This window comes from Peromyscus maniculatus, chromosome 5 (assembly GCF_049852395.1).
Source record: "Peromyscus maniculatus bairdii isolate BWxNUB_F1_BW_parent chromosome 5, HU_Pman_BW_mat_3.1, whole genome shotgun sequence".
Taxonomy (NCBI): Eukaryota; Metazoa; Chordata; class Mammalia; order Rodentia; family Cricetidae; genus Peromyscus; species Peromyscus maniculatus.
Window position 1 is genome coordinate 119,802,754 of NC_134856.1, and position 24,100 is coordinate 119,826,853.

The 24,100-nt window shown below is 40.8% G+C and overlaps 1 protein-coding gene across 5 annotated transcripts in view; it reads right to left on the reverse strand.

Moving 5' to 3' along the window:
• Window positions 1-445: 445 nt before the first annotated feature.
• The window catches only part of Slc35b3 (solute carrier family 35 member B3), a 29,412-nt gene continuing 5,757 nt past the window's right edge, over window positions 446-24,100 (reverse strand). For 4 of the 5 annotated variants that reach the window (XM_006972786.4, XM_015990925.3, XM_042278383.2 and 1 more), the window contains exons 3-10: window positions 21,453-21,574; window positions 11,943-12,097; window positions 10,520-10,627; window positions 7,714-7,811; window positions 5,259-5,351; window positions 4,743-4,854; window positions 2,735-2,804; window positions 446-1,088 (exon numbers count right to left, since the gene is read on the reverse strand). In XM_006972786.4, coding sequence (XP_006972848.1) covers window positions 938-1,088; window positions 2,735-2,804; window positions 4,743-4,854; window positions 5,259-5,351; window positions 7,714-7,811; window positions 10,520-10,627; window positions 11,943-12,097; window positions 21,453-21,574 — 909 coding nt within the window. In that variant the 3' untranslated portion in view covers window positions 446-937. Of the gene's footprint in view, window positions 1,089-2,734; window positions 2,805-4,742; window positions 4,855-5,258; window positions 5,352-7,713; window positions 7,812-10,519; window positions 10,628-11,942; window positions 12,098-12,924; window positions 13,008-21,452; window positions 21,575-24,100 lie in introns of those variants that run through there. The other variant, XM_076573205.1, reaches the window with a different exon arrangement.

Consider the following 24,100-nt stretch of genomic DNA (forward strand, 5'->3'; position numbering starts at 1 on the left):
GAGATGACATCTAGAAAGTAGGAGGCAGCCTTGCAGGTTTGCTAGCACCTTAAGTGTGGACGTCGTAGCATCCAGAACTGCTGGGATGAAACCTCAGTATGTCTAAACTATCCAGACTATGAGATTTTACTAGAGTCTGAGAAGCAATGCTGTCCAGGTCTGCCAAATCTACCCAGGCTTCTTAAATGCACCCCACTTCATCTCAACCCTTCAAATCAAATTTCATCACTATAGGAAGAATTAGGATTTTTTTTTTAACTTAAGATGTTAACTTCTGCCCTTCAATTAAGAAATTCAAATTAAAGCCAAACATCATGGCATACTAGAACTCTAGCATAGTTCTCTTAAGCACTTCACCCTGTGCATACAGACAAGAATGCTTTAAAATATTTTACATTGTGAGTGAAAAATCCAAGTTTTAAAGTGCACGTTAAGCCTTCCCATCTCCATTTCCTTCAGCAACAAATTTTATTAAAACATCATTTAAAAAAAATCACAGGATAATTTTATTTATAAATGAATTCTATTTTCTCTAGACTTTAAATCATCAGTTCACTCTTATAACAGAGAAGCAATTTAAATAACACCACCAAAACGGAACGGAGACGAAACAGTGTGCTACTACACAGCACCGCGCTGCATGTGGGAAGGATTTCCAATCAGTCTTGCAACACGGCCCATTTCCAGTGAAACGTTCAGGACACTGCTGGGAAGTGCTTTCTTCCTTCATACCGACTGGACTGAAACAAGTCCTAGGTGTGGCTCTTGACCGTTTCGGAGCTGGTCAAGCAAGGGTTCTGCAGAGGCTGACTCCACAAACTGCTGCTCACACAGCAGCAGCCTTCAGGTCCTTTGGTTTTGATCACAAGCCTTTGGAAAGTGGACTGATTAATGATTGTCCCCTTAGAGTTCCATTTTAAATAGGCAACCTCAGTGCCTACACAGTCTCTGCCAACGTCCTTGACTTTTTCATGTCCATGGCTTTGTTCATCAGATTGTACACTGATGGCAATCTTACTTTATCCATATTTTTGCTGTAAACATTGAGAAATATGCCAAGGACAACTAGCAAGCCAGACCATACGTACCTAAAAGAAAGAAATAAAAAAGTGGATATTAAAATTCACAAGTTAAAACTTCACTATTAATTATGACATGTGGTGGTAGTCAGTCCACAATAACTTCATCCAAATAAAAACTTGCTGTTAGCTGGGCAGTGGTGGTGCACGCCTTTAACCCCAGCCCTTGGGAGACAGAGGCAGGTGGCTCTCTGAGTTCGAGGTAAGCCTGTGAGTTCCAGGATATCCAGGACTACACAGATAAGCCCTGTCTTGGGGGAAAAACAACAACGACAAAAAACAAAAAACAAACAGCCAGCCAGCCAGCCAGCCAGCCAACCAACCAACCAACCAACCCTTGTTATTAGAGGTCTAAAATAATAGCATTAGAATCACATGTTGAATGGAGAGAAGAGGGGCTCACAAAGCCTGTTCCAGTTTGCTTTCCATTGCTATGGTAAAGACCACATCAAAAGCAACTTGAGGTAGAAATGGTTTTCTTTGGCTTATACATCCTGAGTCCCATTCCACAGAGGGAAGCCAAGGCAGGAACATGCAAGGCAGGACTGAAGCAGAGAGCATCGAGGAACACTGCTTACCTGCTTGCTCCTCCTGGCTTGCAGTTTGCTCTCTCCTACACCCCAGGACCATCTGTCCAGGGATGGCATTGCCCAGTGAGCTGGGCCCTCACACATCAATCATCCGTCAAGAAAATGCCCCACAGGCTTCCCTATGGGCCAATCTGATGGAGGTATTTCTCAATTTAAATTTCCTCGTTTAAGCTGACTCCAGATTGTGCCCACTTGACAAACAACATAAGCAGTCAAAAGCCCCACCTAGCTAAGGTATTGGCTACTGAAGGATGCTGAGGGAGGGCGTGTCCGTTTTCTCAAGGATACAGTCCCAGGTAGGTTGCTTATGTTCCCCATGGATGGACCTACACCCATGTACATACTAGCAGCACCAAGTAGACTCAGTGGTTAACAGAAGGCAGTACATAACACACATAATAGCAAAAAGACCGCTGAACACTTTCTCAAAAAGCCACAAACTAAATCATTAGGATATAATTTACAGAATACTTTCCTATTGTTTATTGTTGTGGAAAGAGTTCTTGAATAAAGGTTTTACAAGAATGAATTTTAAACATATAATTTATATATTCATATGTGAGAAAGAAAAAGCCTTTACTTAACACACCACTTGTACTCACTCCCATCAGAAACACGCACTAATAGAAAGTCACACTGGCACACACACTCCACTAACAGCCAGTCACACTGGCACACACACTCTGTTACACTGGGACACACCCTCCACTAACAGCCAGTCACAACGGCATGTACACTTACCTCACAATCAGTTATTTTGTCTCATATATTTCTTTTTCACACAGACACACTACAAGACCACATTTCCACTGGGCTTTAGCTGGGCAATTTAAATATATGAAATGACATTCAAAGTAACAAATTATAAAGATTCTTAAAATAGCAGAAAACATTTAATAGATAAGAGATTAGGATGAAAAGGATTCTATGTGGAGGACAATAGGCTAATACACATTAACATGTAAGTTAACACGAAGTAAAAGTTAGAAAATAATGCTGTTTAAGACAAAACATGCAATAGGGTATCTAAATTTTGAGAAACTTGTTGAATTAAGAAGTACTTACTGAAATGTGAATGGTTTGGCAAAGAATATAAATGAAAGGACTATGGTCATTGCTTTTCTTCCTGTTGTCACTGTGGGGGGAAAGATTTAGATGCACCTTACTATCTTGGCAATATCTGTAAATCATTTATTCCACAAGTATTTATAGCTCTGTAGACGCCAGAACCTCTAAGGTGCCAGCGACAACACAACCCACCGCCCAACAGCCAACCAAGTTCATGCTGCTCATGGTTTTGTAGAGAACTGGCACTGATCCAATTCCATGTCTAAGTACAACTGCAGTCGGTGTCCATCAGCGGTCACGGCATGCTGGGGCCACAATGAAAGGCTTTCTTGTGAGAAATGATCAGGCAGAGCAAGGCTAGCCTTTAAAAATAGTGAGAGGTTCGTTCACTTGTGTCCTGGTTGGTTGGATGTTTGGAGACAGGTCTTGCCATGTCTTGCCCATCCTGCTCTGAGATTCCAGGCATGCACCCCACACTGGCTCCCAGTATTTAGTCATGGTAACCTCTGGGAACGAGATGGCAATTCCAACAGCTCTGCTCTCTGCACATTTGTCTTAACACTTCCTCCCTCTTTGTGTATTAGACTCTGACCTCCATTGTGTTGTAAGGCCTGAGACTGTTCCAACCCAGTCCAAGCAGAGGAACAGCCACACACTTCTCCTTTCGGGTCTTCATCCTCACACAGCTTCTCTCAGTTCTCACCAGTCTCCCGAGTCTCACTAGACTGCCCTCATGGCACTTACCATTCAAGTGTGAGCGAGTAACTCAAGAACTTGCTCTGGAAACACAAGTCGGGGCCTGCTCTGCAATGACTGCTTTTGGGATACCTATTTGGGTTGAGCCTATGCTCCTGCCTCCCCTACACTTAGGTGTGGTCCTATGTCTCGGGATCTGGCCAGAAAAATGTGGGTAGATGTGTTGTTTCGAGCAGTGCAGCATCTGAGAAGTTTCCACCAGAGGATGTTGCATCTTTCATCTTCTCAGACTCCATCCTGCTGCCCAGCACAGCAGGAGGATGCCATGGTAGGGAGCGTACTGAGGACCCTGGAGTCTCTCTCTCACCATGCCATCCAAGGAGGCACAGTGAAGACAGCAGGTGTGGAGCCAGACAACTCTGCCTGGAATCCTGAGTCTAGCAGGTTGTCACCCAAGCCAATAACTTTTCCAAGTTTATCTATCTGAGTATAAATAAGAAAAATAACGGTGCCAGCTGGTTAGGACTGAGGTGAGACTTACATCCAGAATGACTAGATATCCTGTGACTAGTACACAGGAGGGGCTGTGTTAGCTACCTCTGCCTTTATTTGACAGGGAAAAAATTTCTGCCTGTATCACGGAGGCAGGTTTGCATTTACAGCTCTGGAAAGCGATGCCCTGCACACAGTCACTGGCTCCCCTCACTCTCCTGCCATTTCTCCAAACACATCAAATGTAACCTTCGGTTCTCTACAGTGCCAGGTATGGACACACCCATCACTGGTGAAAAGAGAAACCGTTTGGGGGCTGGTGTTAAGAAATATCCAAGTGAAAAGTTTGCAAACTATAAAATGCACCTGCCATGTTTTAAGTGCAAGAAGATTGGAATTTCTGTAATCAATTAAAAGTATACAAAGGTAGTGCTTCCCTGAAGGGGTTTCATTCCATCACAGTTTTACAGCAATTTTTTTCTAATGTATTTAATGTTTTTCATGAAAATGTATATATTTGACATAAAAATGAAGCCTTCAGGGCTGGGGATGCAGCTCAGTGGTAGAGTGCGTGCCCAGCATGCTGAGGGCCAAGGTCTATCCTCAGCACTGCACAAAGGGAAAACAGGAAATCTTCAAAACAAGAAATTAAGACCAAACACCATTTCCTTTAGAACTCAAAACAAAACAAGCTACCAAAGCGTGAAGCTGGAGATGAGTACCTTTTCAGAGAAGAGGCCCTACTCTCCTGTTTGTAAAACAGCATCGGAAGGAAACACTGTGAGCACTTCCTTCCTAAGTTGAGCAAGTCTCCTACCTGTCACAGCAAGCAGAGCACCAAAGATTTTAATCAGGGCTAGAACGAAGGAGATCCCAAAGTATCCAGTGAGGGAAAAGAGGAAGGCGTAGCCATAGGTACGAACAGGGTTCTGCAAGGAGTAAAAGGGCCTGTTAGAAAACACAAAGCAAGCCCTGAGGTAGCCCAGGAAATCAAGCCACAGCTCTGGATCAGCCTCTTGAGCAATAATACGTCACTCCACAATGCAGTCAAGCAAACAATATTTAGTTTTTATTAATGGGAAAATATTGATGAAATGAAAAACCCTTGATTTGTACATTATGAACTTCTCAAAAATTAACTTACAGAGTAGAGAATGGATAAAAAAATTAAATATCAATCATTTCTGAGATCTTTCATTTCTAATCTGTAATGCTGTATTAGAAGAATTACCAAATTATACCAACAACAGCCTTTTTTGAACTTGGCAAAAGCTGTACAGAGAAAATTATCAAATGTCAGATGTTTCTTTTTAAGAATGTGATTAACGCTTACCTTTGAACAAAATGCCACTGCAGGGCCCAGCCCACTGGTACACGACAGTCCCAACAAGATGTACACAAAGCCGATGGAGTAGGAATACAAAACCTGGGGGAGGCAGAAGGAAAGCAGAAAAATGACTGTCACACCAAAAGGGGAAACGGAAGGGTTTGAATACATGCAATTAATCTACTCATTCAGTGCTTCAAAACAAAACCTTTTTAAAGCAACTTTATCATTGCTCTATGGCTGATGTTTCTAGAAATAATGGCCAATTCTAGTGGCCTATGAATATATACAGTATTACATAACAAAAATCCATGGCCTATGTGGTGATATACTGTGTAACCCAATAAATTTGCCTGAAGATCAGAAGACAGAACAAGCCATTAGATTAAACATAGATGCCAGGCAGTGGTGGCACACACCTTTAATCCCAGTACTTGGGAGTCACACACCTTTAATCCCAGCATTAGAAAAGTTGAGACAGGAAATGATATGGGTGGGTGGAGAAAGGTATATAAGGTGTGAGGAGTCAGGAACTAGAGGCTTTTCAGTCTGAGGAGTCCTAGAGGTGAGATGTGGCAGTGGCTTGTTCCTTTGTCTCTCTGATCTTTCAGCATCTACCCCAATATTTGGCTCAGAGTTTTTTATTAAAAGACCATTTAGCAATTGGTGTTACAGGCTTATGGAACCTTCTATATATGTTTATATTTTACTCACTGATTAATTGCTAAATTTAAGCAGATTTAAATTTTATCATTCTAAAAGCATAAATATGACAAAATCCTTAGAGCTACTTACAAAACATGAAAAGCGTCCTGAACATTGGAATTTGCAAAAGATACAAAAGTCGCCACTGTTTAATTTCCCTGCTCACTTTTGACTCCATTTTATTAGCTCCTTACCCAGGGTACCTCCAGCTTCTAACAGAAATGCCTGCTGCAGGTTAGCTACACTTAGCTACACTACCCAGTATGTGGGCCACTCCCCTGGCTTTCACAGCTAACCCAATCTTAATCCCACGCTCATTACCCAGCTATCAAACAACGACACTGATGCTTGAGGGTGTAATTTGCCCCAAAGGAGAGCTACAGAGTAACCTAGGATACGACCTGAGGCTTCAGTTTAAAGCCTGCAGTCCTGTGTGCTACCCTGAGTTTCTAGGTGACCTGCATGGTCTTAATTCTGAGGCCATCTTTACCCCAGCCATGAAGAGTAGCGACACTGACCAAGCAAAGATCTACTAAAATTCAAGTTCCTGTTACTGAGATGTCAATGCCTCATGCTGTGGCAGACAGCAACAGGAAACATACTCCTTTATACCTTCAAAGCAGTGTGTTCTATCTGAACAGCAAAGCAAGTATGCTCTCAATGCCCCCCCCCACACACACCCCTATATAAAAACAAAAGCAAAAGATATTTTATCTGAAGAATACTTTTAAATCTAGTAGACATTTAAAAGGAAAACTTGGGGAGACTGGAGAGAGCTCAGGAATTAAGAAGGTGGATTGCAAGTTAGCATCTCGGCACTCATGGTAGGTGGCTCACAACTGTCTGTAACTCCAGCTCCAGGGGAATCTTGGCCTCTACTAGTACCTACACTCATATACTCAGACATACACGCACACACACACACACACACACACACACACACACACACACACACACACTTATACAATAAAAAATAAAATAAAAATATTATAAAAAGACACTTGAAGAAAAGGAAAGTCATACCTTGATCTTAGATTGAAATAATCAATATACAGATGCCATGCCCCTAAACTTATAATTCAACTCTACCCCAGTCCCAGTCCCAGTCCCAGGGGGGTTTCTAGTCTATGCGAAGGTATAAGCGCCCAGGAGTAACTGCTGGTAGTTTTGAGAAGGAACAAGGTGGCTAGTGCTAACAATGAGGAACGAGTGCAGCTCTTCAAGTTTCTGTGGGCTGAAGCAGAAATCAATTCTAGAGAATTCTGACCCCGTGTGAGGATGGGAGATACAGAAGGCATCTAAAATAAGTGGGGAGGAAGGGTGTTTAGTAAGCAGAAGTGGGGTTTAGCAGGATTTATTTAATAAAAATGGAAATAATAAAACTACTAGGCAACATGGGTGAAAAGCCTTTTGACACAGCTAGAAGCCATCAACAAATAGAGAAGTTGGATTAATAAGAATTACAAATTTCCACACTGAGAGTAACACAGAAAGAAATACAAACAGAAGAATAACAATGTCACAAAGAGGTTTCTTTTACAGATAAAAGACTACAGAAATCAATGAGGAAAATATCGATCAGTTATACAAGCTGTTAGCAGTGACAGGTCTCCTTCCGACCTTCCACAATATTGTTAGCACTGTGTTCACGAAAACGACACAGTGGATTAAAATGCACAATTGGTCTTGAGCCTGTAGCTATTTCATGAAATCAGCCATGCATCTTACAGACACCACGGAAGCACTGGGTGCTCACCATCTCAGAGTTGGAAGCATTGTGTAGTTTCATAGCTTTCTCCTGAACATTCCCAATGACAGCATCTGCACACAGCGCCAGGGAGATAAGCATCACACCTTCAAGGAAGAAGAGAATGATCCTCTTTAAGCATATTAACTGTAAGCAAGGTTGACCAGAAGTTTAACTGAGCTAAAAGTCAAAAGCAGATTGTCAATCCCATTTGGCTGGAATGCTGAATATGCTGATCTATAACTTGTTTTGGTAAGCACATAGGTAGTGATATTAATGTAAAAAAGACAGACACTAATAAACAAATGCTACCATCAGAATCGTACTTCAGCATCACGTCAAATAAAGTTCTACTTCTAACCTGGATCGTATGATGGAAGGAACAAGTGTAGAAACTCCTAGAAGATCTATTGGGATTGGTGGTGGCACAAAATATTTGAGAAGGAAAACAAAAAACAAACATTTAGAGAAAAATCATGTGCACAAAATGTCTTCTAAAAGGTTCAATTTGAAAGGAACACATGGGCATTGCCAAGGTCATTTCTGTGGCACGGCTTCTGACTGGAACTCTAGACATTCTCCTCTATCAACCACTCATTTTCAGTCTGACACTTTCCAGGTAGTGTCTGTTGAGAAGTACAGCTACAACTGAGAATTCTGGGAAACAACTAGAATACCCGACCCTTTTATAGTTTTACAGCCCTCAATTCCATACTGTCTCAGACACACCTAATTCAATGGTGATTCTGTTAGCTTGCCAGACAAACTGTCTCAGTGACTGTTCACATAAGCAAGCCTCCCTTTCACATCCAGAGGATAACATGACCAATATTAAGTTGTCACATGCTGTAGTGACAGGTCCAACGGCATCGGGTCTGGGTGATACCACTCACTCCTGGGAAGCAGCAGGCAGGTGTGCATGACACAGGCCTGGCTGCCTCTGAGCTTCACATACAGAGGGAAAGGGGTCATGGTTCCAATCTGTGGGTTTCACAGGCTTGCGGGCTTTCTTGTCTCAACATTCTCAATATTCCGACCCTTTAATACAGTTCCTCATGTGTGACTCCCAATCATAAATTATTTCATTGCTACTTCATAACTGTAATTCTGCTAATGTTATGAATTGTATGTAAATACCCAATATGCAGGATATCTGATATGTGACCCCTCTGAAAGGGTCATTAGATTCGCAAAGGGGTCATGACCTCTAGGTTGAGAACCTCTGCTCTAAAACCAAAGTGGGGACTGGTATTCACCAGTTTCTCTCACGAAGAATGTCTGGGTTCTAATTCTTTCAAAATGTGCCCACCGAACTCAGGAAGAGAGAAGCCCCAGGTGCCCTGGCGTATACCTTCCCTGGCTGTCCCGTCTCTCTCTTGTCCCCTCCCTGCTGCATGTGTGTGTTCTCAGCCCTTCTTCCTCAGATGACACCACATAAAGCAAGACAAACAGCAACTAACCCGTGGTGCCCTTTACCCAAGAGTGGGCCTGACTCGTTCTGGAGAGTTCTGATCTCTTCTTTCCAACAGAGACCACCTTCCCTACTTATTAAGCAGCACAACAGATGGGGCACTGAAAAGGAGTGAGGAGGGTTTGTCTTACTCTTTCCCAGGAGTTTCCTAAAAGAGAAACTGCTTTTCTGACCCTGCCGACTTGGAGCAGCACACACAGCCACTCCCAGATGTTACCATTCTACACCCGAGGGCCGCGTTCAACATCTTGCTATTAGGTGTACTACATGCAGTGAGGTTTTCACGGAAGCCGAGGCAGCAAGTTCCCTGAGGACTGTGGCTGTAAGAGGGCTGCCCCAAGAGGTCCAACTGCTTATATTTAAACACATTAATTCAGGTTGGTTAACTAGGGCCAGTAAGACTGGCTGATAACTGGTCTGACTCTTGAGAACCACTGTGAAGCAAATGTAACCAATATTTTCACTGTAGAAATGGTTATTTTATACTTGTGCTTGCTGGTTTCCAATATTGCTTTTCCCTGTTCTCTTAGGTGTTTTCTTGTTTTTGTTTTTCTGATTTAGAAACTTTAAATGCTATTTTAGTGAAGATAAATTATGGGATGACAGTGTTCTTAGTAAAATTCTTCTAGTAGCTTAAGGAAAATACTGTATGTATATAGTAAATGCCCCAAATACCCCAAAACAATGGTCCTTCCTAAGGCTGTGACCCTTTAAAAATACAGTTCCTCATGTCATGGTAACTGCAACCGTAAAATTATTTTTGTTGCTACTTCATTACTGCAATTTTGCAAATGCTATGAATCATATTGCAAATATAATATGCTAGATATCTGATATGTGACCTCTGTGAAAGGGTCGTTTGATCCCCTAAAGGGATCATGACCCACAAGTTGAGAACGTGATTCATCTGCATGGTCATGAAAATAAAAACAGGATTCTAATGCTTATTCTTATCCCTGGACACATTGTAATACTTGGCTTTTGAAAACTCTAAATTTAATTGACAAAAAGCATAGAGCACAATGGAGGAAAGTAAGTCACAGAGTTACAGCTCTATTCATGCTACCACCGTGACTTCCCCACATCTCCTGTGTGCATGGACAGGTCAGCACACACATGCTAACTCTTGTCTTGGACAGTAACCGGGAGCCTTTTGTCATGTACTCCAACAATGGGGCATCTCTAGAGCGCTGACACTTGTCTATAGTTTGGAAAGTCTGAAAGCCTTGTTAGGTATGGGACTCATCAACATCACAGCATTATTTAAAATCCTCATGAAAACTTATAAATTCTTATTCAAAATAAAATGCTTATACAATTTAGGAATACAAATACATTCCTCACCTGTCAGGTTAAAGTTTGGTGCAATTGTACTGTCAGCCAGGGTAAACCAGATCAGGCCAAGGCTCATGCACACTGCTGCAGACACGTCTGCAAGGTTGTACCGCTTTCCTATGTGAGACAAAGGGAAGCTGGCCTCATTATGCAAACATTTATCCAGCCTACTGTCAGATCATGGGGCTTCACCAAGCAGAACAGGGATGTGCTGTTCATGTTCAATGCTCAAATCATGAAGAACACTCAGATCAAGGCACACAGCAATCCCAGGAGGTTTAAGATTAAAGCAGGCACCACATGATCTTGTTAGACAGAAATGAGATCTTATTTTATCTATTATAACAAAAAAAACAAAACCAAGCAAAACACAAAACCACACACATGCACTCCTTGATGGTGAGGATATGCCCTGAAAATGTACCTGAGGGGGATCTTGTTGTCTGACATCATCAGGACACATACACAGACTGAGATGGCTATGATGTCACTGGGTAACGGTATCTCATGGGAGCATTTGCATACACAGTCTTCTGGTGACTGAAGGTTCCTTACACAATGCATGACTACAATTTTGTGAAAACTGACAAAAGTAAAAGGTATACTCCCCAATTTTCACTATTTGTAAAAATGAATATGTCTTTTATCTTATGTATAATAAAAGGCTACAGATTTTCCTTTAGCTTGTAAGTTTACAAAGGGAAGAGAGTTATGATTCTGGCTATATAAATACCATTTCAGCTTATAAATACTATGTGAAGACCATTAGGCAGGGGAGAATTCACTCATTTTCCTCTGCCTAATGTATTCTAACTTTCGGTAAAGATTCTAAGGAAATATATGTGCCTAGTCAGAATTTTTAATAGAGACCGAGGTAATTTTTCCACATGAACGACTATCCTGAAGTGCCCAATGAGGTGGCTGACACCTTTCCACTGTAAAAGGTCAACCCCAGGAAGGCATCTTGATGCACACACTGAGAGCAGGCTGCACAAGCCCTTCAGTGATGGAACAGCCTTAAGACAGGGACAGCTTGTTCCAAGGCTTGCTGCTCCAGCTGCGTCCTCTTTCCATCCAGCTCCACGCAGCTTGGCTCTAAATCATCAGAGCCGGTGCAGTTAGGGAAAAAGTGGGTCCACTCAGATGGGCTTCACTATGTGAATATGGCACTGTGGGGTGCATTAAATTTCAAGATAGAATAATAATACTAAACACTGGCTTTACTCTCTTATGTCCAAATTATGAACCTCAAATACTATTGTATGTTAGAGAATATCAGTGTTTTTATGATAACCTATTTTTACCAGATACTATACTATCACAATGTCTAGAGTGCTCAAAAACAGTGTTGTGGACATTGACTGTTTTTCCTAATGCCAGATGCCACAACATAGTTGCGCGCTTCAAACAGTATAAAATGTCATTACTGTACCTTGAATAAAAACTCCTCCTAGCATAACAGGAATCAGTTTGCAGCACTTGAAGATGACTTGGGTGGGGTAATTCAGGTAGCCCAAGGAAGTGTTTGATAAGCCCATAGTACCCACAGTTAGAAAAGCTATTATCATGTAGGTTTTTCCTGGTATTCTGGAAGAGACAATTTTTAAAACCTTCATTGTGGGACCCAGTTTCATAGTACTTTAAAGATGATGGCTTACAATGTGCTTCCCTATTTCTGGTTAATGTTTCTGGAAATATACATTAAAAAATCATTCTTTTCAAGTTGTAACACTGTTTACTTGTACATTGATAAAAGTCACAATATACTTTTACTGAATCTTCAATGAGGAATCTCAACTGTGTGTTGTAACAGTAAGAGACTTACTGAGATTCTAACTGATATATAAATGGTGATCTAAGATTTTCTTACAGTAGTTCTAGGTATAGATAAAAACTATCTTGATTTAATTCATAAAAAAAGAGATGGTTAAAAAAATATGGGCCTCTACAACGGTAAAAAGGCCCCAATTACTAATGTTAGAAATTAACTTTTAAATTGCTTTTGCTTCCTAATTTTGTTTCCATTCAGCATTAGGAAAAAAATATAACTACCAGAACAGGCAAAGAACTTCTCTAGAGAAAGCTCACGGGCTTTACAACTGCAGGTATGACTGTTACTATAATATTTTATAAACCACCTCTCTATTTCCCATGTTATAATAATAATCAGCTTCAGGTAAAGTTTCTGATGCTGTTTTTGTAACCTCTAAACTTTTAACTTAAAGTCATCAGTATGGGTATATGCTCACTCTGAGTAGTTACTAATGGTTTAAAATACTAATCTGGCATACTGTACGATAGACAAAAAAAGTCTGTCACATAATTTGATTATGCTCTGTATTTAGAGGTAACCTACCTATATTTAAGCATTTGTATTGGTATTTAAATCAGGCAAAAAGGCACACAATTCTTACAATTTTTTTTCTTTTCTTCCTTCCTCTTTCTTTTCTTTTTTTCTTTTGGAGACAGGATCTTTAGCCCAGGCTGGCCTCAAAGTCCCTACATAATGGAGGAAAACCTCAAGTTTTTTTCTGATCAGTATACTACCTGAGTGCTGAGATGACAAGCATGTGCCACCAAGCCTGATGGATGTGGTACTAGTGATTGAATCCATGGCCTTATGCATGCTCGGCAAAGACTCTACCAGCTGAGCTACAGCCCCAACTCTCTACATCTTTAAATGGGTATTTATACACTAAAACAATTTGTTGGAAAAATTCTATTGAAATGCATTATTTACCCTTTCAACTTTGAGGTTTTCCTACTTAAGTACTAATGTAGGAGTCAACATTTAAAACCCACTGACAAGAACTGGCCTGCCCATGGGTGTCCTTCAATTACCACAATGTATTTCCTCAGCGTGCCTGGAGTCTGACCAATCATTGCCCTTGTCAGCGAAGAAGGTAACATCACTTTCCTGGCTTAGGATAAAAACCAGTCATCAAGTTTCCTCAAAGATAAACTGTAAACAATGGTTGCCAGGAAGGAAAAATTCCAGCCAGCAAACTTACAAGGAATGGTTCCGGCAGCAGGATACAGGCAGGCAGGAATTGTCCTGAGGTTCAACCCCCAAAGGAACTTGCTACCTTATAAAACCTCCTCCTGGTCCTGTTTCCTTATGGGTGACGAGGAAGCTGCATGTCATCAGCCTGCCTCCCGGATTCCTGGTGTTTCTATTTAATTTAATTCTCCAATAGTTTCTCAAAGATGGTGGGGAAATGAAACTGAAAAGGAATCCTTCAACTGCAAAATTATCTACTTCCTGTCCCCAAACTGACAATGGCTAAAAAGTTGTTCCTCGGCGAGGGATGGTAGCACCATGTTTCAAGCATCGGAGCTGTGATCTTACTCCTCAAGCACACTCTCAAGCAAGCCCAGAGTTCAGAGACTCCCCAGGGCTTGACAGAGCCGGTGAGGGGCAGTGTCCAAACCCATGATCTTTACATTCTAAATCTGGTGCTTGTGCTAACACAGCATCACTTACATAGACACAAGCAGAGAAAAAAACTAAGCAGAGGCTAAAAGGAGTAGCAGTCAAGGAGATTCAGAGGTCAAGTCCACTCAAGACAAGGAGTCCTGGGGCTGGATGAAGTTCTCAACACTTCAAGACAACGTGCCTTGTAAAGAAAAGGCTTCTGTTCACAGCTACTCATTTTAAGTCTAGAAAAACATCTTTCAAAATCAAATGTTTAAATCAAATGCAAGTTATTTTATTTTCAAATATTTTATGGTCACATGGTCAGAAAGCTGAGATAATCTAGCCTGTACCACATCTCATCTGGCTGGCTGATACAGGGAGATGCTTCCTCCTCAAACTCAACTTCAGGAGCAGTACCCCGACTTCTACCCTGAAACAGCGGTTTCCAAGAGATAATGGATCGTCAGCCCCTCACTATTAGTCTTGGCAATGATATTTACTTACTTTCTAGTCTATCACCCACATTTTATCTTGGAGTTTCAGAGCATGAAAAAACAATAGAGATGATATTCTCACACTTGAGTACTTAACTATAACTGTTGTAAAAAATTATCAGCAATAGAATTCGGGAAATAAAATTAAATCTATAAAGACATTTGTTAGATTCTTCCAGTAAAAATCTGTGTAAATGGATTTGAATGTTTAAAATTGAATAGTTACCTATTTATACACTTCAAACCAATTATGTAGAAAAATAACAAGCTGTGATTTTTCAGGCATTAAACACTTATACAAAAGATAGAATGTCAGTATTGTCTTTATTATCTTTTAACTGTCCCACAGATACATGAATATAGCCATCCTAGATGGGATGAAAGGATGAACATGTTTCATTTACCCCACTGCATGCCCATGTTCCTATCTTCTGTTTATGGTCACAGCATTACTGTATTTTGTTTTATATGCCATTAAAGATAAACCGAAGTATTTTTTCAAATCTATATGGTTACTAATTTAAAAAACTTTGAAATAAGTGTTCTGGATTTAACAAAAAGAAATGTGTTCCTCCAATATTTAGGAACACAGATTTCCAAACCAAAACTAGAATGTGGGAGATGGACTTGTAAGGGAGAAGGGAAGCTCACAGGCTGGAAGAGAGATGAGGAAGGGTGGGGTGAGATGTGTGTGTGTGTGTGTGCGCGCGCGCGCGCGCGCGCACGCGCACATGCGTGCGTGCATGTGTGTATGTGTGTGAAACTGCCAAACAACAAACTGTATCAATTACAAGAGAGAAACCTTGGACTCCCAGGTAAAGCAGCTGCCTCTACATGCCTTGGTGAAGGAACAGCTGTATGAAAGGACTTTGCTTTAAGGCAGTGGACACACCAGCAAGAAGGGAGCTAAGTGAAACAGCTCTGGCTGCTGTCTGGTGGGGGTGGGGTGGAGGAAAAGCCTCATCCAAAAGGGAAGTCAGTCCTAGTGTAGACACAGGCAGCTCTACCCTCAGGACAAGGCCAGAAAGAGCCTCCACTTCAGCAGTGGGTTTTGTTGAGGCTGATGTCTCAGGTAGATGGGTTAGTTCTGGAGAGGAATCCCACTCTGAGGGCAGTGGCTGGGTACCAACTTATCTACCTGGGGTGGCCTACAGACAGGGAACAGTGACGAGCCAAAGAGTCTGCCGTAGGACCTGAGGACTCTGAAGGCCCAGGAGGCTGCTTCACAGCCACAGCTACATCCCTCCAAGAGGGTGAGGAACACTCAGGGGGCTACAAAGGACAGACAGGTGCTTTGTCTGCAGAGGGCTCAGTGCCGTGTGTGCACACTCCCAGCACACGTTAGCCCCTTCCAAGCAGAATTTCAGTGACAGCAGGGGATACTATGTGAGGAGTCACAGGAGGGGGAGGGTCTGCCCAGCCCACAATTGCAGAGATTCTGCTACCTAGACAAGCTTCTAAACTGAAACACAGAGACTTGCTCACTACCACACAAACCACAGCAAAGACAGGAGGCCACAAGGCCACTTGGCTCTGCTAGCAAGAAACTGGCAGGACTCACAGGGAGATGGCCATGGCTGCATCCTTCGTCCCCCAAATTACTCTTTCTTGAGCACATTTAGTAGTATTTTTACTTTATTGTACTTTTTAAAAACTTATCACTGTTTTTACTTTTCTCCTTCATACATTCATCTAATGCTGCTTACCCATGTTTTTTTCATTCCTAGGCAAGCATTTCTCTTTTTTTTCGCCCTCTTTATGCCTCTTGTGTCTTTCCTCCATTCCTTTTAGCAACACTTCAACTTATTTTATTTTTTTGGTGTTTTGAGACGGAGTTTCTCTGAGTAATAGTCCTGGCTGCTCTGGGACTTGCTTTGTGACCGAGGCTGGCCTTGAACTTACAGAGATCCACCTGCCTCTTCATCCTGACTGCTGGGATCAAAGGTGTGTGCCACCATGCCTGGCCTGACCTTATTTTAAAAAACAAACGAACTCATCCTTTTATTTTTTTATTCCCTTTCCTAACATATGTCTAAATTTGTTTTTGAACTTTCTCATTACTGGAAAATTTTGTTTATTGGTATTTCTTCTCTTAGTTTTTTTGGTTTTTTCTTTCCCTTTGTAACACTCTCATCTGTTCTTCTCTTCTCTATCATCCCTCCTTCCCACACCACTTCCATCAATTTCATTCGCTATTTCCAAATCTAGCAGTCATCCTACATTAGCTTTTGCCATTTTTTGTTATATCATTGGTGATGTGTAAGCTGCATTTACTTTTAAGTGTATTTTATATCCTCTTTGATATTGCTGCTGTCATAGCTGTTTTGTTTGTTTGTTTTAACCTTTTTGAATTGTACTGGGGATTGAGCCTTCAAGAAAAGGCTGCCCAATAAGTTGAACTCCAGATGGAACTGGAAGGGATACCCAAACCAAAAGATGTGTAAATAGCTACAAGGAAAATACACACACACACACACACACACACACACACACACACACACACACACACACACACACGGGGGGGGGGGAGGGAGCGCAACGTAACTTCAAAAGATCCTAACTCAATTATTGAACTCAGTGATACTACTGAAATGGTAAAATGCCAAAAAGACATCCAGTGTGTATTAGTAAGAATGATAAATGACCTTAGAGAGCACCCATACAAGCAGAAGGACAAAATCCAGGACTTAAAGTCAGCAACATAGAAAAAGTTAAAATAAAAAAAAATAAGGGGAGGGGAATGAGAAACTCTGTAATATGGATGAGAAGTTGGGGGGGGGGGAGGAAATCCTCAAGGAAATTGAGATTTGGGGGAAACAAAGTTGGAAACAAAAAAACTCAATGAATCAAATAAAAACACAATGGAAAGCATTGCCAAGAGACTTGACCCAACAGGAAAAAAGATGTTTCAGGGATGGAGGGCACAGGAGACAAATGCTACATAAAACTGATAAAGAAAACAATAAAGGGGGATAAAGCCCAAGAACTCTGGGAGCCCAGCAAGGGTAGAAGCTGAGTTCAGAAGGACAGACACACGGCCTGGAAAACCACAGCAGCATATTTCACATACCTAGAGAAAGAAATGGGCATCCAGACACAAAAGGGCAGAGTCCCAAACAGACATGACCAGAGAAGAATGTCTCCATGGTATACAGAAATACAAAGAAACAAGATGAAAAGCTGAAAGAGGAAAACACGAGCTTGCCTATAGAGATACACACCTCAGAGTAACATCCGATCTCTCTCTCATCAGCAATTTTAATCCAGGAAATCATGGAATGGTACAGTTCAAGCCTGCTGACTAAGTTGCTATATTCAGTAGCATATTTGAAAAATGATTAAAAATGCAAATATTTGAAGATAAGCACAAATTAAGGCAGTTCATGATCACCTATTTGCCATTTCAGGAGACACTTAAAGGAATACTATACACAGAGAAAGTTGAAAAAACGGTCTCAAGATAATAATAAAGCACGACTTTCATGAGAGGAACAGACAACAAAGGAGAGCTCAGAAAGAATTCATCAGGTCCAATGCAGTAAGCCAGCAAACCCTTAACAGGAGTGAGAAAGAACAAACAATAATCTAAGCAAGGGAATTATGGTAATTAGTAAACAATTTCCAAAGATAAATGACCTCAAATGTAGATGACTTCAACCCAACAATAAAGAGATGCAGACTGGCTGACATATTAAAATCTAAATCTAGCTGATGTTGTCAAGAAACATTTCTCTGGAAGATACCCACAGACTGAGAGCCACAGGATGGAAGTGAACCTACCAAGCAAATGGAAACCGAATACAGACTGGTGTAGCTTTTTGGTAGCTGATAACTTGAAATCAAATTACGACCTAGGTAATAAAGAAGGTCGGCATATAGTAATGAAGGGAACACCTGAGCAGCAGCTGTAACTACTGTAAATAAATATGCACCAGACACTGTGGCTCGTGATTTCACTGAATATCAAGAGACATAAAAGTCACTTCAGTGTGAGTCCAATAGAGGGGGAATTTTATAGCCAATCCTCACCTTTAGACAGGTCATTCAAACTAAAAATCTACAAGGAAACTTTATAACATTGGTCAATGGATTTAACAGATATACCAGCTTCAGGTGACTCCATATACACAAATCAATGCAACACACCACATCAATACTCTTTTTTTTTTTTTTTTAAAGATTTATTTATTTATTAAGCATACAGTATTCTGTCTGCACATATCCCTGCAGGCCAGAAGAGGGCACCAGATCTCATTATAGATGGTTGTGAGGCACCATGTGGTTGCTGGGAATTGAACTCAGGACCTTTGGAAGAAGAAGCAGTGCTCTTAACCTCTGAGCCATCTCTCCAGCCCCCACATCAATACTCTTAAGGACAGAAATCGCAACACACCACATCAACACTCTTAAGGACAGAAATCACAAGATCGTCTCAATAGGTGTAAAAAAGATCACAAAGTTCTATACCCTTTCATGGTTAAAACTCTTAAGAAACTAGGAGCAGAAGACATCCACACCAGGAAACTCAAGGCTCTAGACAGCAAATGTTATACTCAAAGTGCTCAAAATCTTAGCTAGAGGGCCAGCAAGATGGCCTGCAGTAAAGAGTGACCGCCAGGGCTCACAGTGTAGGTACAGAACTGACTCCTGAAAGGTGTTCTCAGACCCCTCACACATGACCACACACACGACACTCAAGCTTTCTCTTCTTCCCTGCCACCGTTTCACATACACATGCAATCTGAAAAACTAAAAGAGCATAATCTCTATGTTAGAGCATAAAGAGAAGAGGAAGAAATAAAAGGTACACAAATAGGAAAGAAAAAAGTTAAATCATCCTTATTTGTATACAGCACAATCCTATTAAAGAACTTAAAAACTCTACCAGAAGATTCATGTGATTAATTTTATATACCAAAACCAAGTTTGCTAAGGGAGAAATGAGGAAAATCCCACTTATAATTGTTTAAAACAAAACACATCTAACCAAGGAATAAACTTAACCAAGAGATCGTGGAAGACTGCTCTAACGACACTTGCAGACAACAAAGAAACTGGAGATACTGGGTTGGCAGAATTAACACTGTGAAATAGCTGTATTAAGTCATCTGCAGATTCAACACAATCCAAACATGACTCTAATGCAGTTTTTTACACTAGATGAGACAATCCTAAAAATCATAAGCACAAAGGACCCCAAAGAACTCCTAATAGAAAGTACAGTGCTGGAAGGTACCACAGTGAATTCTACTATAGAGCCATATTGATAAAAAAATATGATGGAGGAGCCCCAACAGATAGAGACCAACAGAATAGAAGATCTAGAGAGAAACTCCCACAGCTACGTACAACTCGTTTTGGACAAGGGTGTCAAAACATACAATGGGAAAGACAGACAGTCCCTCTCAACAAACAGTGCTGGCAAACTGGATACTCATGTAGAACCAGATCCGTATCTCACCCTGCATAAAAATGAATTAAAAATAGATCAAGACCTCAATATAAGACTTAATGCTCTCAAACTATTAGAGGGAAAGCACTTCAAGATACAGGCATAGGCAGTGATGTTATGAAAGGTGCTCCAGAAGTGCAGGAGAATCCCAAGAACAGACAAACTGTATCACATAAAATCAAAAACCTTTTGCTCAGCAAAGAAAACAGAATGAAGAGGCAGCCTACAGAATGGGGCAAAAGAGTCTGTGCTAACAATACACCAGATGGGGATTAATATTGAGAATATATTACCCTCCCCCAAATTAAACACCCTAACACAAACCATTCAGTCAAGAAATGGGCTAAGAAACTAAATACACAACTCTCAAGAGTAAATGTAAATGGCCAGAAGATATTTGGAAACCTGGGCAACATCCTTAGTCATCAAGGAAATGCAAATTACAGCAATACCTCGTTTCTGGAGAGGATGCGGGGAGAGAGGAATGTATGAACCCTGCTGGTGGGAATATAAACTGGTGCCACCCAATGGAAACCAGTCCGGGGTTTTCTAAAAACTAAAGAACATGTCACAGCACAGGGCCCAGCTATGCCACTCCTCATCTAGAAAGGATGAAATGCACAGAAGTGTCTGCACATCCGCGTCTACTGCTTTACTGTTCTCAAGAGCCAGGGAAGAGAGCTAGCCTAGACATCTAACAACCTGCGACAGATGAAGAAAACAAGGTGTGGAGCTTTATTTAGCCATGAAGAGAAATGCAATCAGGACACCTGCAAGGAAATGAGTGGAGCTGGAATTCATTATGTTAAATGCACTAAGGGAGAAACAGAGACACAGCCATATGTTCCCCCTATATAAGGTACCTAAACATATATAAATATAAAACTTACAGGGAAGTACTTGAAATTAGAAAGGGGACAAGAGGAAAGAAGGAAGAGAGGGAGGAAATGGACAGGGTATCAAACTCCTATGACATGAAAGCAGGGAAGGGGACTACCTATGGGAAGGGAGCAGCAAGAATGGGGGCAGGTAAATGTGGGGTGCAGTGTGGGAGGGGATGAACTAGAACATCCTATGATGACATGTACATGAGAATGTCAAAATAAAACCCTTACTATCAACTCATTAATGAAATAAAAGAATCCAGATCTCAACTACCAGACACTCTGTAACAACATCAGGGGATACAGCCCAGCAAACACTAACTTGACACTTCAGAAACTATTAGAAAACTTGCCACTAGCCTTTCGCTTACCCACTGTGATGCTGGCGCGTTTTAAATCTTTCACTAGGCATGCCTTGGTCAACTCATGGAAATGTGTATCTGAGCTCTCTGAGGGAGTGTGCTTAACCACGAACTGACCCATGATCTATTTCATTTTTGTGACACTGTATTTAAAAGGGGGAATCTACTTTTCCAGTGCACAAAGGAAATAAATAGATTTATTATTTTAAGCAAGAGGTTCACACCGATAAAAACTCATGATCAGATGTTAGCAGGAAATGTAGAATCATGCACAGTCAGCATGCTGACTTTATTTTTTCATATCCAACTGATGCAGTAACCACACCACATACCTTCTCCTTTTGTCCTGAATGAGCTGAAGTTCTATTAGGCCAAATATGGAGTAAAATGCAAACTGCATTAAAGTAAGGTACCAGCCATAGGGCTTAAAGCCTTCCATTGAAAATATCAACTCCTGTAAAAAGACAAGGAATGCTGTTAAATTCAAGGCGGAGACTGACTTTCAGTCAACTGTTCTAAGCACATCTTAAAAGCAAGCAAGCCATATTCCATCCAACTCCACCCTACTCCTGCCAAATCACTAGACTTCCTAAGACAATTTAGGCATGAAAATTGACGGAGAAGTAACTAAAATGCAACATCTTCTTACGCTTCTTCATCAGAAGCCATGTAAGTATTCAAAAAGTCAAAGCTACAATCTGAAGGTTTTATGCAACTAACAGCCTTGAATATTTTGTTTTGGATGGAAATCTGGTAATTATTCAAATAGAAAAAACACAGCTAATAACATTTATAGACTATCTAGCAAGAGCATGAAGTCCTAAATGAATGTGTATTGCTGAGATAGACATGGCCATGTCAAATACCCCTATGCCTCAGCCACATAGAAGTGCCAAAGCCTTCCCCAGGTGATAGCTCAGGAGGGTGGTAAAGCCTTCTTTAACTCCAAGTACGAATGTTGACAGTATATACAGACAGTGTCACCACAGCTCTCTCCCCACCCTCGACATGATCATGGCCTGAAGCCTGCTCCCCTACAGAGAATGTTTCTACCAAGACTAGCTAAACCTGCCTTCCTGTCCGGCAGTGTATTGTAAACCCAGCCTCCTTGTCCAAGCTGTAATAACCCCACCTCCCTGTTCAACTGTGTATAATAAACACGCTGAACTTCTGGGGCTGCGGCTTCTTCATCTGAGAGCCCAGTCCACCCAACCCCAGCTTTTCTGTGTCCATGTGTTTGTCATTCTTCATTCCCTTACTATCTCAGTTGGTAAGTCCCTGGAGCCTTACAAAGCATTGCAAGGTGGCTGCATTACTTTCCTTTGCAGTGGCTACCTGTCCCCCAAGTTATTTGGTTTTTTTTGTTTGTTTGTTTTGTTTTTGTTTTTGTTTTTTTGATTTTTCGAGACAGGGTTTCTCTGTGTAGTTTTAGTGCCTGACCTGAATCTCACTCTGTAGACCAGGCTGGCCTTGAAGGCTCTGCCTCCTGAGTGCTGGGATTAAAGGTATGTGCCACCACTGCCTGTCTGCCCCAAGTGATTTGTAACAGAGGCATTTTGAAGGGAAGAAAATAATGCTTCATAACAAGAAAGATTCTACTTCTATTTCTAACTGCTGTGTGATGTGATACCTTGCTTTTTCTTTTTTAATCACCCTCCAGCTGGGACTCAAATTACAAATCATATTCTACAGTATTTTTACATAATGTTCTTCAGGACATTCTTTAGGATAACTAAAAAAAGAAAGTCAAAATTTTACTTATATATAAAAAGATGTAATGCATCTCTTATAAGATAAATGGACAATAAGATGTTTTATGAGATTTTTACGCATAAGGAAGGTCACCCAAATGTGGTGCTAATGAACATCAATAGTTTATGTCCCCTCTTAAATTACCAAGGTTCTCAGATATGATGTAGTTGAATTAAAAACTAAGTTGGTAATAGTTAAAAATACGTATCAAGTCAATGCACACTAATAACACTGGGTGCCATTCAAACACGAATGCTCACAATGGACTGAACCTTCGCCCATCCAGCAATGGTTTTGAAGGGTAGGAATTTGCTGGTGGCCAAAGGCATACAACTACCTCAAGCTACAGAGCAAACACTGGACAGACTATTGCAATGTTAGATACAGTGAAACAAAACTCACAGAAATGGAAGATTACTGCAAAAATAGATAAGAAGAGAAACAAAACAAGAATGAGAACATCACGGGCACCAGGAAAATAAAGAATGACTCAGCCATCTCAGGATTAGAAAGCTGTGTTTAAAGGAAATAAAACTGCTTTGTAGTGGAGAGGAGAAAGGCAGAATATATATATATATATATATATATATATATATATATATATATATATATAAATAAATAAATATAGGTCAGACTTATTTTGTAAAAATGGCCTTTTACACTATGTGGTGAGCGTCAATAATCCTAAGAATTGGAGGGATGAGGCAGGATTTTGAACATGAGGTTGGTCTGGGCTACAAAGAAAGACTTGTTCAAAACACAAGAAAATAAAAATAACCTTTTATCAATGAAATCCAAGAATCGGGAATAAACTGTGCTATTTTCAACTTTATTATAAAATGATCTTCCTAGACATCAACCAATGCTTGACTCATAAAAATCAGCACGGATGTGTGTGTATGTGACTAGATGGCTCAGAGGTTAAAAGCATTGGCTGCTGCTCTTGTAGATGGCCCAGGTCCATTTCTTAGCATCTACACAGCAGCTCACAACCTCCATTAGCTCCAATTCCAGGGGATCCAATGCCTCTTCTGGTTTCCTTAGGCAACCGGCACACATGTGGTATGCTCACCTATATGCAAGCAAAATACTTATACACATAAAAATAAATGAGTAAGTCTTTAAAGATATGGACACACAGCTGCAATCACCTATGTTTTGTTAAATATTTACAAGTTTACTTTTATAACTTTAACTTTCAAGATCACCTTTCTTTCCAACTTAAAAT